The 16,304-nt window shown below is 40.3% G+C and overlaps 1 protein-coding gene and 1 non-coding gene across 4 annotated transcripts in view; both read right to left on the bottom strand.

Moving 5' to 3' along the window:
* Positions 1-7,494: 7,494 nt before the first annotated feature.
* The window catches only part of KPNA4 (karyopherin subunit alpha 4), a 28,483-nt gene continuing 19,673 nt past the window's right edge, over positions 7,495-16,304 (bottom strand). For 2 of the 3 annotated variants that reach the window (XM_087739673.1, XM_087739671.1), the window contains 6 exons: positions 16,148-16,276; positions 14,377-14,481; positions 12,654-12,725; positions 11,773-11,935; positions 10,520-10,614; positions 7,495-9,411 (listed from right to left, as the gene is read on the bottom strand). In XM_087739673.1, the coding sequence (XP_087595799.1) occupies positions 9,313-9,411; positions 10,520-10,614; positions 11,773-11,935; positions 12,654-12,725; positions 14,377-14,481; positions 16,148-16,276 (663 nt within the window). In that variant the 3' untranslated portion in view covers positions 7,495-9,312. The remainder of the gene's footprint in view (positions 9,412-10,519; positions 10,615-11,772; positions 11,936-12,653; positions 12,726-14,376; positions 14,482-16,147; positions 16,277-16,304) is intronic. The other variant, XM_087739672.1, reaches the window with a different exon arrangement.
* Positions 15,491-15,808, bottom strand: LOC148050785 (small Cajal body-specific RNA 7). Its single transcript, XR_015700836.1, has one exon.

Genomic DNA, 16,304 nt, shown 5'->3' with positions numbered 1-16,304 from the left:
GGCCCCAAGCATCTGCACCGCCTTATGGACAGGCCGGATCGTTGGGCCGGGGCCAACTGTATGAGGTTCAACAAGGCTCAGTGCCGGGTCCTGCACTTGGGTCACAACAACCCCCTGCAACACTACAGGCTGGGGGAGGAGTGGCTGGAGAGCTGCCTGGAGGAAAAGGACCTGGGGGTGCTGGTTGGCAGCTGCCTGAACATGAGCCAGCAGTGTGCCCAGGTGGCCAAGAGGGCCAATGGCATCCTGGCCTGTATCAGGAATAGTGTGGCCAGCAGGACCAGGGAGGTGATAGTGCCCCTGTATTCGGCACTGGTGAGGCCGCACCTCGAGTCCTGGGTTCAGTTTTGGGCCCCTCACTACAAGAAGGACATCGAGGTGCTGGAGTGTGTCCAAAGAAGGGCAACGAAGCTGGTGAAGGGTGTGGAGCACAAGTCTTGTGAGGAGCGGCTGAGGGAGCCGGGGTTGTTTAGTCTGGAGAAGAGGAGGCTGAGGGGAGACCTTATTGCTCTCTACAACTACCTGAAAGGAGGCTGTAGGGAGGTGGGGGTCAGTCTCTTCTCCCTAGTAACGAGTGATAGGATGAGAGGAAACGACCTCAAGCTGCACCAGGGGAGGTTTAGGTTGGACATTAGGAAAAACTTCTTCACCGAGAGGGTGGTCAGGCATTGGACCAGGCTGCCCAGGGAAGTGGTTGAGTCCCCATCCCTGGAGGTATTTAAAAGCCGGATAGACGTGGTGCTTAGGGACATGGTTTAGTGGTGGACTTGGCAGGTAACTTGATAGGTTAACGGTTGGACTCGATGATCTTAAGGGCCTTTTCCAACCTTAACAATTCTATGATTCTATGAAAGGGAAAAGGCAGCGAAGGGGCAGCCTGGAGGCAGCTGTAGCCCAGTGCTTATCCCTCAGGATGACATGCACAGCTGCAGCCTACCTTCGCTGGGTCGTGGTCTGAGGTGCATCGACCAGCTTCATGCTAGGGAGCGCCTGGGTCCTTAACCACAGAGACACCCCTTCTCACTGCCTGCTCCCGGGCTGTGCAGGACTCACCCCCGTGAACCTGACAGCTCTCTGCACTGCCTCAGCACAGCTCGAACCGGCTGCGGCCCCTTGCCTTGCCAGGATCAAGCAGGAAGCGACAAAGCCCTGCCCCACAGATGAACAAGATGGCACTAGCAACATCCATGGCTTTCCTTCCTCACTGCAAGGAGAAACTGGATTACCCAAGGTGACACGTGCCACCTTCCTCCAGGGGGAAACTGAACCCCAGAGAGAGGAACATCTGCCCTTCAAGCAAGAAGCAGCTGAACCCCAAGCAGAGGGAGGTGTCACCTGCATCTGCACAGAAACTGACCTCCAAACAGAGGAAGGTCTTCCTCCCAAGCAAGCAGATACGAGCTCAAATGCCACAGAGTCTCCTTATCACACAGAAGACAGCCGAATCCAACGTGGAAGAGGCATATTCCTTCAAAACAGGAAGACAACATGAAAAAGAAGTTGCCCATGAATAAAGGAAAAGGCTAACTGACACAGGGAAGAGCTCTTCCCAGAGATACTGGCTACATTCATTGCCTCACGAGGCCTGCTTAGGCAACTATCCAGACACCACACAGTAAAAGATTTATCCAGAAAACCTTATGAATTAGGAAGTCTCAGTAAAATTCTTATTTTGCCATAAAAGGGACTTAAGATGTTGAAAAACAAATCCTTCCTTTAAAAAACATGGTTTGGAGAAACATTAGGTCCTTCTTGACTTCAGAACAGGATTTAGATGTCTGAAAAGTGTTCTTCTAAAAGAAGGTAACATCCTTTCCAGAAGAGACGCAGTAGCAAAGTGAGAAAAAAAAAAAAGTGTAAGTCCAAATACTTGCTTAACTCTGAAGTTAGAGATAATTTAATTCTAAAATTCATTCCAAAATAATAGATATGGTTCTTTAAATAACCAATTTCAGTTCAGGTTTGTCTTAGATTTGTGCAACCTCAAACAGCTGATAAAGATTAAAACAGCATGGACTTCTTACTTGGGCTTTAATTTCACGCTGGAGCAATTCTGCATATTGGTAATGTTACAGTAGGATTGAGAGAGTATTTTACATATTTGTTTTGTGAATACACAGTCCAAACATGGAGCATTTCTTTCTCAAGCTGTGCTCCTTCATTATATATTCCATTTGACTATTCTATATGTCCCACAGTAGAAGTTTTGCTAACAGCATTCATTTGGTTTATTCACATGCCCAAACTATTCTCAGGAACAGATCAGAGGATAGTACAAGACTGCAGGTGCAAGGTATATATATTTTTTTTTATTGTTATGCTTGGAGTGAGACAAAATATGAGCCATCCAGAGCTAGTGCTAGTTGTTATTTTCCTATTTTGCTACGTAAATAATCAGTACATCTTGCATTGTTAGCTTTATAGGAGTTTGGGGTTAACTGGGGAAATTCCCCCTTTCTACCACCTTACAGTTTAATCCTTTCAAGCCAGAAGACCATCTTAGTTGAAGCCACCAGGTTTTAATAAGTTGCTTGCTCTGTCAAAACTGTTCTTTAAATCATGACCTTACCCTTAATTACAGGTGGACGGACCCCTGCCAATCGTGCTCGTCCTGCGTGCTGATGGTACCAGCGACCAGAGTCCTACATACCCTTGTTTCTGCAGATGTTTGGTTTGTGAATTACCTTCCTTACCCCCTGCCTCCACTTCTAACCCAGCTAGCAGCTTCACCACCTGGGCCAGGCTGCATCTATCACAAAGGTGGCCTCACCCATCTCCCTTGTGCTCAAGCAGCCACACAGGTTTAAAGAACTAGCTGAAAACTAACCCAGAAAATAACGTGTTTTTCAGAGAACAGATCCACTGGCTGGAGGATTATGCCACATAATTGGTCATTATACCAGATAGGTCATTAGTAAACCACCTGCTGTGGGTATGTCAAGATGGTGGGAGCACATTTCATAAACAGTCAGATGAACAGAATGTGTGCATTCACTGACAGATCAGTAATCCACTTTCTATGACAGAAGCATCATCTCAAACATTTTATTACTATTTGAACAAGAAAAAGTAATATTAAGCCAGATATACAAATCTTCACATCCAGTTTGTTCTGCCCTTGTGCCCAATTTGCAGAAGAGGCTGCAACCACATGGATGTTCCGCTGTTAGCATTACGTTAACTGGCTCACGGTGGGAAATCTTTGCAAATGAAATTTTGGAAATAAGGATCTTCTAGCAGAATTCTGCATCTGACAGAAATTGCAATGGACAAGACAACGGGCCAGTGTTCAATCTGCACAGCTGACAGTCTGCAACATACTAATGCCAGAGCCATTCTGAAAACATTAGCTTAAGAGACAGCCCCCTTCTAACTGCATTTGTAGGGTCTGGTGCAGTAATAACGTGCTAAAAGATGTTTCTGCAATTTAAGTCAGGCGAAATATGAAAATCGTAACAAGAACTATGTTTCAAAGATGCTTTGCTAGTGCAAAAGAAGTATCCCACAAGTCTACTAACATAAAAATGGCACAGCAACATAGGTATCATTTGTGTCTCGGTACAAATCAAGTAGTCTGGAACACACTTCAGATTCACCCCATTAAAAAAAAAGTCTGCACTTTTATATTTATACAATTCTAGAAAAAATAATAATGCCATATAGCCAAAATAAATGTGTAAGCAGGTCAAAGCTTATAACTAAACATATTATTAGAACAAGCAATACAGTTAAGAGAAAATACAACATTTTAGGTGAGGAAAGCCTTCTTCAGGTCCACAATAAAACTAACCTGCAAACTAAGGCTTTGGTTCCACCACCAAAGTCTAATTGCTGGCTGCAGACTTCTGGTTCATTACAAATACCTTGTCAAAGGTAGCAGAAAAGTGAGTATGAACTGTGTAGTGTGAGTGAAGGAGTCCGGATCTGTGACAGACTGCAAACAGCTTAAATGAGAAAGAGGTAAATCGGGCATATAGTTAAGGAAAAAAAAAAAATTAAAGCATGTAAGAAGGGAAGTAACACAGTAGGACAGAGTAAGATTTTACTGCCGCAATATTGCTCAGGCAAGGGTTTTACCCATGATAGCCATGCACAGAACTTCACTGGTTGCACAGACAGCCACTTAAGGAAAAACTCTGAGGCTAACAAAGCCCTCAGATTTTTGCCTTAATTTCAGTGCCGAACCAATTACTAGTTACCAGTTCCTCTTCTCATTTTAATGTATTTGAAATAACCATATATTTTTCAGACTATGAGTCTGTAGCTGTCCATGGTATCGGACTACTCCCCTCCCTTCCCTACCCCAAGCTCATCAAGGTCTAAATCTGTTTCATGTTTCTTGAAAGATGCTTCTCTAGCTCATCAGCGCTCTAATTTTTGTGGTGGTGGATGGGAACGTATTGATACTTTACTCCAGGATCTATAATAAGTACACTGCAACAACAGAGAAGACCTCCTAGTAAACCACAGTGTCTGAAAGAGTCCAAAGGGCACAGGCACTCAACCTGGCAGTAGTTTTGTTTCTGGGGTACATGCACTATATAACACAGAATAAAAAAAAAAAAAAAATCATAATCCTTTCCCCTCTACTGCCCCCCTCAAGGGGCCAGGGAAGTCTTAAGGAAAAAAGCTACAGAAGCAGAAGACCAAATGAGGGAGCTTTTGACAATAATTTACAATATAAATAACCAATGTTCAGAGTAAGAACATATGTTGGTTTATACCCAGTTTATTTTTATGTACTCAAAAGAATTAAGAATTCAAGATGAAGCAACGTTTCATCTGAAAAACTGCCATTCTAGGAATGACATACTTTTTTCATGCCATCATCTGGTGTTGCTGATATAAAGTCTGACTACTGACAATCTGCCTTTCCATCAAATTACAAAACTTCCGTAATGCATTTACCAATAGCTGGCATTTAAAGCTTCCTACATTTGTTGCTTTCCAGTAATAGTAGCTTTCAGTCTTGTTTTATAGACATTTACAAGTATATCAAAAGGTATTTACATGTGACAGTTTTAATGGCAGCTTGAAGAAAACTGTTTTCCTCAGCTTTGGAGCACACCAAACCAGCAGAATACAGGACCCCCACTTCAAGGGGTTTACAAGCAAAAAATGGGAATTTCTGTATGGAAATGAAGTTTCTATTCACTTTTCTGTAGGTATTGAAGCAATATTAAACTCCTTCAATTAATTTTGTGTGCCATCTGAGTTTTAATCTGGCAGTAGCTAAAACTTACTATTAAGAAGAGTTTGTAAACCTTACACATTTTATGCTAGTAAGTTTCCTTTCATAAAATCTATTCAATCCAGATGCAGGACTTGTTATTGTTTCCAGCCTTGCGACCAGCATTCCTGCCAGTAATTTGGCGACACGCACAGTTAAGGAAACATTTATAGTTAAAAGTGGCAAAGTCTACAAGTATTAATATGAATACATTCTTAAAGCAGCAAAAGTAATTTGGGAATTTATGCAACATATGTATGATAGAGGAGTTGTTAACAAATACATACAGATTTCTTCGCTTTCAAGCAGAAAGAAAGTCAACCTCCCTTTCTTCCTGGCATGTCCACTGTTTCCCTTAGGCTTTTCAAACTGTGTAAGAGCAGAGCCCTGGTTACGCAGAAGTCATCAGGTTCTCCTGCTTGGGGCTGGCTAAGTTGCCTTAGCCAGCATTTCATTTTACTTGAAACACTTCTAAGTTGTTGGTATCTTAACACACTATCCAGAAATTATTCTTCTTTAAACAGTCAGACTAGCCTGTTCCACTACCAAAACAGCAGAAGCAGACAACTTACTGGGAACGTTTGTGCTCCACCAGAAGATACCGTTCTGTGAAGGACGATGAAAGGTCGTCTCTGTTGAAGGCTCCACGCATCCAGGAAATGACTCTCCTGTGCTGAGGCGCCTCACAGTGTCAGGGACTATTCTACTTCCAGTAGTGGGAGAGAAAGAAACAGGGTCAACTTCTCTCAAGCTATTCCTTGTGATTCAGCATACTGTTCTTCCCTCCACAGAACTCCTCCTCCTAGCTAAATCAGCTAGTCCAACCCTAAGGTCCTAAAATTCCAATTTGGTCCAACAATGCCGCTCCTTAGAATAAAAATACTACCTGGAATAGCTTATACTATGGATTAACTTCTGTCCTTTTAATATTTTAAGGGTCTTTTTCTAGTTATCTGCTACCCTAAGTTTAGCTGAAAAGCTGCCTTTCTATTTCAAAATCCTGAAAAGAGTAGATTAACATACAGCCTCACCTCTGCATCTTTGGTTCTTTTTATTAGAATTGCAGAACAGTGACCAAAGAGTCACCATCTGCATGGTTACAGACAATCTAAATATCACAGAGCAGTGTTCTGCTACCCAACAGCTTGAAAAGTACTCTCGATGTCACAGCTTTGATGTTAAAAGGGAAACATCAAGTTGCTTCTGTTGATGACCTAATTCCACTGCTCAATGAAGTCAGAGGCTAAAATTTATTCATCTTCACACGTAGGCAGAAAATTGGTCTGTGACTTCCATTGCAGCAATGCAAGGTTGTATCTGTAACTCTGCCTTCTTACCTTCTGACATCTTAATAATCTGATTAGTACTCCTAAACTAAGTCTTTAAGTCATTTCTTGTTTGTATCCCAAGCCTCCCAACCAACTCCCCTTTCCCCAACCATGTAATTAATTACATTACCTCAAACTGCAACTTTTGGGGAAAAAAGGCATTGGACAAACCGGCTTCAATTTTGCTCCTCAAGAACTCCGAATGCTGCCACCCTGTGGATGCTGAAATGTTTAAGCTTTCCATATTTTGGAAAGCGAACAGAATAGTGAGAGGATCTCTTGTGAAGCAGATGAAAACAATTTTCCACTTTAAAAAAAAAAAAAAACACACCACCAAAACACCACCACCGGCCACGTCAGAAACTCCAGGCTGCAGCCAGAACAGCACCAGCTTATGGTAACGCTCTGTCAGTGTAGCGCGTCAGGGGAAGGGCCAAAGAGAGGCATTTACTGGCAGTAAATGCAGGCCTTGCCAGGTTTTTGTTTGTTTTGGAAAGTTGCTACAAACATCTCCTCTCACCTCTAACAAGAAAGGATTCTACCGATAAAGCAATTTTCTACAGTACATCTTCACAAAGGTGTTTCAGTGTGAAGTTAGTAATAAGTATAATTTTACTTACGGCACTGCAACTTCCTTAAAAACACCAGTTTAAGCATTTTACCTCTTCTAAGGGGTCCCGACATTCTACATGAAAACAGCCCTAATTTATTTAGTGAATACATATTGTGTAATTCGGTAAATTAGTTATTTCTTCATATTTATACCAAAATAGTTATTTACCTCAAGCCTACAAAACATACCGCGCAACACACTGACATTTGGCAGGTAAAAAAAAAAAAAAGACGAGATTCAGAGATCTCATTGTAACTTTCTTCAAATGATCATCTTCCCGTTTTGATGGAAACTGGAGAGTATATAGAGACACACCACATACAACACTGTTGCAAGTTTTAATGTTTATTTCCCCAAGACAGCCTAGCCTGCACTCTACTTGGATAAATTTCACAAGCTAGTTTCCGCTGCTTCTAGTTTTAAACTTTAACCATGTTTCTGATGACAAGGAATGCTGCAAAAATACTCTAGTCCAACAAAGAGTTATGATCACAAAATAATCTTTATCCATTCTACAGTGTTTCAGAATTACCAGTTGATTTTAAAACACAAGGTAGATATAGATGCTAATGGTGGCTAATCTGGTATGTTTTATTATAGCAAACTGTTGTTCATGCAACACTTGTGCTCAAAGGGGAAGGCACAGCATTTCCTACAATGAGCCACCTTATAAAGAGTTCATTTTGTACAAATTTGTAACGTCACCTTTAATTTAGTGTGCAGAACCTCGAAACTGAGGTATTACTCCAATTATAAAAACACTTGCATCCTTTTTGTGCAAGTTTTAAAAATACAAAGTTTTCTCTCTAAAGTGGCTCAAAATAGATTGTTCATGGCTGCCTACATCTAAGATAAAAAGAGTCTAAAACAATTGGATTAGGCATATTAAAGGTGTTCAAACCATGACTTGATTTGTACATCTATTCACACCTCTTTTTCGGTCTTTATTCGGCAGTACATATGCACCAAATTTCATTTTTAGAAGTTTCCATATCATTTTCATAGAAAACAAAGTCTGAAAACAAGTAACATTGAAACACAGCACGGTATTCTACCACAACGGAAACATTTGGTTACAGGACTCAACGAAATCTAAAAATGAACTATGCTGTAGATTACCACATGCAAAGGTCTTCATGTTATCTTTGAAAATGAAAAGGATGAGATTTTATTACCACATTTTACTGCTTTCTACTATTATGGCAACTTGTGTACTGCAACACAGTCTATTTGAAGGGAAATGTATGATTTTTTCATGCAAAAATCTACAAATTAGTTTTGATGATATGGAAAGCTTTTCATAACATCAAACATTCATCTGGTGCAAATGCACAGGGAAGCCTTCCTGAAATTCTGACTTTACAAACAACTAATAAGCCATACAGGAAAGAAATTAAAAATAACTAAAAGAAAAATAAGAGGGGAAAAAAAAACCAAAAAAGAAACACAGGCTGCAGGAGTAAACCAGAGTCTGCTGCTAAACCGGTCTTTGTTTTTGTGTCCAGTGTAAGTTAACACTTATGAACTCATTTTGATGATTTACTAGGTTTGTTATCAGCCCCCTGAAGGCGAATCAAGCTTGCATGCGTTCACATACAGCATCACAACCATACTCTCGTACACACGCCACTCCAGGACTAGGAGCCTGCTTCAGGACTGAAGAGCCCCGTATTGGAAACACGAGCCTGGCTCCACAGCATCGAGTCCAGACACTCATTCAATGTTGTCCATTCACACGGTGCTTCATAGCAAGGCCTGGGCTCATTCTCCTTGGACTTATATGGGCATCCTATTCTCTTATGCTTACAAGGCTTGATGATGATAGTACTGCATTTCCCCCCAATTGCTCTAGTAAGTCATTGTTCCTTCTCAGGCACTGAAGATCTTTGACCTGTAGCCCTTTTTCTTTGAACAATCTAAATAAGCATTCAGTGTGAAGTTTTTCATTACATTTTGCCACTCATTCTCACTCGCACCCACTCGCCATCTTGACTTCATTTGGGCTTTTCTGTGATTCCAAATGAAATCTTCACATTTTCTTTCCCGATTTAATGCAGCAGCGGATCCCATGAGCCAAGATAGATGGGTCAAACCTTTTTTTTATTCAGTGCTGCATTGTACCTAACTTCCAAAATACCACTCTAAAACTGGAACCCTTCTGCTGGTACATTGGCAGATGAATTGAAACCAAATGTTCCGCCTTGTATGGCTTCTGGAACAAGGCTAGGGTCTTCATCAATCTGTAACAGAACGAGAACATCATGAGTAGGAGAGAAAGACAAAAGCCTCACTAAAAAGGAGCCAGACAATGCTAAAGAGCATCCACCTCTTCACCTAATCTACACTTCCTTGCATCAAGTCTTGCCATTCTTCTCCCCCGATTTAGTAGGAACGCTATAATGACAGAGTTATTTAGGCTGAAATGTTTTAGCTTGTATTTAGTAGGTAGGCTACGTGGCACCCCCATAGCCTCTCTTGTTTATGCAGTTTTCACTCCTGGAAAGCATTCTGTCAGTCATGCATCATCCTTATCGCCAGCCTATAAACTGTCACAGTTCTTAAGAGAAGACCAGTACCATTAAATCAAGTAAGGATTAAGCCGAAACTGCAGTCCCAATTTAAATAGGTAATATACAGGTTACCAAATTGACACTACATTAAATTCCAAGTCCTTCTGTATATGCAAAATTTGAGATTTATATCTTATTACTCATACAAAAGTGAAACTCTAGCACAAAATAAACTTCCAATGCAGACTGTAGGGCATGAATGCAACTGAGCTCTACCATTTTTGCAGTAACCTGCTCCCGAAAGTTCTTCAAACAGGTAGAAAACCCTCTGACTTCATGACAGAGACTGACATGATTGCATGTCCTTCATACGCAATTACGATTTAAAGTGCATACAAATCTAAAGCCTTCCTTTGATTTACGTTACATGTTTAAACTGAAAACAACATTCTTGATCAGCACATCCTCCCTCTGAAATTACTAAAATATGCAAAATAGTTTGCTTCTTAAGAAGCAGAATCTCAGATTCAGTACTCAAGTCAGCAGGGAGCTTATCAAATGTCAAGTGTCGAGCTTAGTCAGAAGCTGACAGTTAATAGAACTATTCAAAGCCTAGGGTTTTAATCCCTACAGATGAGGCTTAAATTAGGCATCAGATCTTTAGATAATCCATCATGAAGAATGGCAAGATATGCAACAGGTTCAAATAAGGGCTCATTCTTCACTGAAAAACCAAACAAATGTCACAGAGCAGGCTTTAGAGCTCTTGCCTTTATCTTGAACCATATTTATAAACAAACAATTACAAAAGCCGATTACAGAGCTATTACACACTTACATCATCTGAAGAGAAGAACTGATCAATGATCTCATAAGCCAGTTTGTAGATGTCTTCATTTTCATGATTTTGTAGCTGTTCAATTTTCTCCAGGCCTACAACAAATACACAAGAAATGTAATAGAGTTAAAATACTCAGTTCAGGCAAAACAACCTCCCTCTCCTTCAGGCCTCATCATACAAAGTAATTAAAAACAAATCTGGGAATAGAGTGACTATGAATAAGATGCTGTTAAACTCATTTGACATGCTTAAAGCATAAAAGCTTCTTGGAGAGACTGAGGAATACATACCACAACAACAACAACAACAACAACAACTTGTATAAAAGGTCAATTCCAGCAATGACAGTACTTCCCTTCTCTTCTTGCTATAAGTGGTTAAGCTAATCTGTGGAAATATGGCGAGGGCCAAGCACTAGGACCTAATCCCTTCTCACGAAAACATCTTTTCAGCACCTGGTGTAGCAGCCCCAAGCTGTGACATGCCAAAGCCACATACTGTGGTGCGACACATGCTATCAGTGACTGACCTGCAGCTCAATTACATAGCAAGTAGTTCCAGTACAGTCCAAGTTATTGGCAGACATGAGTAGAGCATACATATAAATATTTTTGAAGTTCTGACACACAGAGCTTTAGGCATGAACACCTCTTTTCTCCCTCCCCCACCGTCACCAATCAATTAAGCTTTCCCCCCTCTCAAGATTCTGTATGTTAAAGACTATTCAACTCCACGTTAATGAAATCCTACACAGATTTTTACCTGTGCCCAAATTTAACATCACTGTTCTTTCATCCTTGAAGATTTTCAGTCAACTTAAATAGCAACCAATACAGAGAAAGTCCAAAAGCCATTAGGAAATTCAAGCTATCATATTTCTGCAACTGTTGTACGTGGATTTTTTTCCCCCCAAATTCACCTTGACATGACTTGTGCATGATTAAGGTGAGCACATCATTTCTACCTTAACAGAGACTAATTTGTCAAGTACACCAGACTGTTAGAAAATTAGCACCTAATAAGCTTTATTGCCATTATCCAGGTCCCCCACACTTTACTTGATCATGAACATAATCGGGTAGGAAAAGCTAAGTATATTCACCTGATAGGCATGAAAAGGTCACTTTTAAAAAAGGTTTGCTTTACAACATCTCTGCCAACACACAGTAAAGCCAACGGCATATACAAGTGGTAGGAAGCCAAACCACCAATTTCTGAAAAAAACAGTATCAAAACATGAAGCATCGTACCTCCACACTCTTCTATAAGATTGGCTATGGTTTCCGCTTCATCTTCAGCCATTTTTAATATATTACTTAGTCCATCCAGAACCACTTGCACAACTTGCGCATCTTTTACTGTCAGCAAATTGCAAAAGGGAGGAATTACATTTTGTTGAATTAAGTATGCCACCTAAGGGGAAAAGAGCAAATAGTTATATCAGGGGTGTGACAGAAGCAAACAATGCACCACAAGCACACACGCAAACAAGTTTAATGAAGTCAAAGTACTCAAAGTTACCCAACAAGGTAAGAGTATTCTGTAGCAGTCCCTTTCAGAAATTCTTGTTTTAGAGCACAAAAAGGGAACATTTGTGAATTGTGTTACAAATACATTTCAAGTCTAGAACACACAAGTAGCAGATACTGTGAGTTTTTCAGTATTAGACAAGGAGTTTCAACCTCATCTTTGAAGAATGACACCACCACCCCAACCATGCCACAAATTTAATATTCTGCGCTTACAAGAAACTAGTATATTTCTACTCAGTGGCTACTATCGTTATAATTACCACACTCTTATTCATAGAGGAAAAAAGTAGAAAGACAGACATGTCGAATGACCAAGAATCTCATCAAAGCCTGAACGCAGTCATTCGTAGCTACTAGGCCATCCTAACAGGAGAGTCTCTACCCAAATCCCCATTGATACTCTTAACCTCAGGTCATTCCAGAAACAACAACTGCAGTTCACTCTTAAATCCCTTGTGGAAAAGGGAAGAGTTACTGAACAGGACAGGAATCCAGACATTCATAAACCTGGCACAGAAGACATCTAAACCAATCAGCTGAGGTACTCTCTCAAATGCACCCGAGAAAGATAATGGACCTTTTCTTAAGGTTTGACTCACTTGGTCTTTTCTTCCGCTGATCGTTAAGTTGCTTATTGCCCAAGCAGCTTCCTTCTGAGTACCAAAGTCACCCTAAAAATACAACCGTAAATAGAAATAATCATTCCAGTTTTTATGTTATGTAGTATTCTAGTAAAAGTGTGTATTTGCTACAGTCCATTCTGCACAGTATCGCCGTATCAGTTTTCAGTAAGTAGGGAAAGTAACTAACAAATCCTGTAGATGTTTGAGACTACTCACAGAGTGTTCACCCCTTCCCTGCAACCATGTTTTTACATCGATCTTCCAGAGGAAGGGAAATTTGTTTGCATGAAAGTAAATAAAATTGTAGTACTCCACTCTCTTGCATTCCTTATCAACAGCTGTCATATATTACGGTGAGAGATAAGCAGTTAAGTGTCCATTTTGATAAACCACTGTACATACTATAACTCTGTCTGCCTCTGAAGTCAGTCAACTTAAGTCTGCTTACTAAATTTAAAGAGAAAGGTCTCCAACTCTTTTCTTAGTGATCAATGAATTGGCAGTTAACAGCACTATTCGTGAACAGCTATGTGTTCCTTAGGGGAAAAGACAGGTATTTCTTCAGTCTCAACCCCAGCCTCTACACTGAAGCAAGATATTGCATCTTTGTCATGGCTGAACACATCATAACGTTGGTATTTCTGGCTTCCTTTCACACTTCAGGAAAGAAAAAAAAAAATCAAATAATGAATAAAGCAAAAAGTAGGAAATGTTTGAAAGACAAATGTTATACTGTTCCTGTTTAAAAACATGCTTTTAGCTACTCCTCCTTCTCACAAGGCAGATCCTTGGGAGCACAACATGGTTTGGCAACTCATGTTTTAAGAGACACTAACGCCCAACAACTGAAAAGGAATACAGGTATCTGAAGTCCCAAGTGATGACCCATTAGCATTCACTCTCTAGTAGTCAACAAGCAACGAGAGACTTTGTGAAAAAGCATGAGAAAAGCATTCAGAAGTGTTTGCGAGCAACTACTTGAATTTACTATTTAATAAAAAAGGTAATAAAAGCATTCATCTCAAGTTTCATCTATTACTGAAAAGAAGCATACATCCATACAGCATGTTGCTTTTCTATAGGAAAAACTCTGAACACACAAAAGCTACGATTATTTTCTGTGGCCACCTATTTTTTGTTGATGCGGTTTTACTCGTCTAAGAAAAAATAGATGGGACAACCCCAGTCCACAATCTAGTGTCACAGGATCATTACTTGGATTACTCTCAGACTAGACAGATGCGGTACCACAAACAGGTTAATAAATACCACTGTTGAACACTTCCTTATGTTTCCAGATAATGCGGGGGAAAAAAAGATTAAATCCTTAAGCTTTGGCAAAATGCTGGGAACTAACTCAATGCTGTTCCCATCCAGACCTCTTCACACTACACGTGAGAGTAAAGAATTCTTCCCCCATTGTTTACAAAGTGAGAAAAAGAATTTAAGTGAGATTTAGAAGGACTTGAGAAGGAGCTTCCTTTCTCCAACGCATTTGGCACTCATCATCTCACAGCACTTCACAAAAGAATATCAACAGTAATGTATTTTATCTTGCAACGCACAAAAAAATGCTCAAAGATACAGTTCACCCCTGCCCCCCCACGTTTACAGTATGATGTAAAACATGACGCAAGGAATCCAATATCACCTTCCCCAATTAAGGAAACAAACTGTTAAATCCTTCTTGTTATCTAACCTTATCTAGAAGATGTATTATCATTGGAACAAGGTTTGCATCTATTACTGCCTGAACTTGCTGCTGATTTCCTGCAGTGATGTTAGATAGGAACCACACTGCTTCCTGCAAAATAAAAGGATGAGAGAAATTATTAATTCAGATAGTCTTCTATATCATATTTTATTTCCACTTCAGCAAAATTTTATACATTCACATTTTTAGACCTGCAATTCATACACCAGTCAATCTTAAATACAATCAAGTACTGTATCAGTTTGATTGTACACAGCTGAATTCCTAGTAAGTAGACTAGACTTACAGGTAACAAAGCAGACAGTCTCGCCTTCGGAGACTCCACAAGGCTCTTCAGTCTGTCACTGTTACCAAGTTACAACTAGATACTCCAGATCCACAGATCAAAAGGAAAAATTATTCCGAAACAAAAAAAGTCACAAGGCTACAAATGAGCACTCATAATTGACTCTATTACTGAGACTGAATGCTACAGCAGTTTTCAGCTGATGGTCAGATGAGCTCCAACATGCTTTCCAGACTTGAGAGTGGTAGAAGACAATGTGTTCTTTACCTGCTTCATAATGTTTCTCTTCCTAGTGTCAATCATCAAGAAAATGCAACAGCTATTACTTAAATGCTTGCTTTTCAAGAATACCGTAAAGTTATAGGGCCCTTTATGATCATTCTGTCCATAAGCCCAGGACACTCTCCTTCCAGCAATGACCAACAGCAGGTGCCTAGGGAAGCGTGTAAGAAGAGATCTTTCCCCAGCAGGCCCTCCCAGTCCTGAACAGTTAACATTCTGAACCAAGCCAAAGACTGTATCTGGATTCTTATGTTAAACAGGGACTGAGAGCCCCCCACCTCCCTTTTTAAGTGGGAATCTATACTTTAGTGAAGAAATATCGAACACAGTTTCCCATAAAATTTTACATATATTCGGAGTATCAACTTTCTTTAATCCTACAGCTGAGAAATTTCTCCCTTCCTAGAAACCCTCCATCACTCCTTCTCAATTCCCTTCTCCTCTCAACTTAACTGGCATAGCAACTTTTTAGACAAATATTTCTCTCAACATGAGATTCAGAAATTCTCACATTTCATTCAACTGAGTCTCTCGGATCAGATCACAGGATCACTGTCATTAATGAACCTGTTAGAGATTCAGGATGCCTAGGCTTGTCTTGGTGGGCTTGTTTTGGGCTTTAATCATTGGCAATGTTGTAAAGTGGCACCCTAGAACTTAACAACATGCCTCAGATGCACTCCGGAATCAGCACTGCATTATCAGTGCCCCCATGTAAAGCCTTTCTACGCATGCACGCACACACACACGCTCCCCACCCCCACCCCCACTTTGCCTTGGTTTAAATTCCATTTATCACACACACTGCATTCAAAGAGACATCCAATTATCTCTATTTCATCACTTCTGAGAGAGTCAGTTTAATTAAAGTGACATTTTACATATCAAGATCTCTAACTTTTACGTCAACAGCCAGAATTATAAGATAAAGCTTTAATTTCATAAAAATTCAAATTAGAAGAATCAGGAAACAACATTCTTGTCAAGTACAAGTTTGCAGCTCCTGAAGAGATTTTTCCACAGATGTTAACCTCAAGAAAAATTTCAGCACCCTGCCTGCTCTTGCCGTAAACTGGTGTAAGCAGCCATTTACTCAAATCCCTACCACACTACGTTACGTGGAATCCAAAAGAGCTAAGCCAAATATAAAAAAGTTACCAATCGGTTGCAATCTCTGCAGTTACTTACCTTATTAATTTTTTCTTTGGGATGTGTCAGAAGTGCTGGAAAATGTGAAAGAGCTTCACAATTCAGAACTACCTGTGTCTGTTCATCGGTACCAGTGACAATGTTTCCTACAGCTCTCAGCGCAGCAGTCTGAAACAAAACACTTCCTTTGAAGAGA

Source organism: Nipponia nippon, unplaced genomic scaffold, assembly GCF_047370975.1.
Source record: "Nipponia nippon isolate SJK-2023a ecotype South Korea unplaced genomic scaffold, ASM4737097v1 scaffold_7, whole genome shotgun sequence".
Classification (NCBI taxonomy): Eukaryota; Metazoa; Chordata; class Aves; order Pelecaniformes; family Threskiornithidae; genus Nipponia; species Nipponia nippon.
This window is presented reverse-complemented; position numbering and strand designations above follow the sequence as displayed.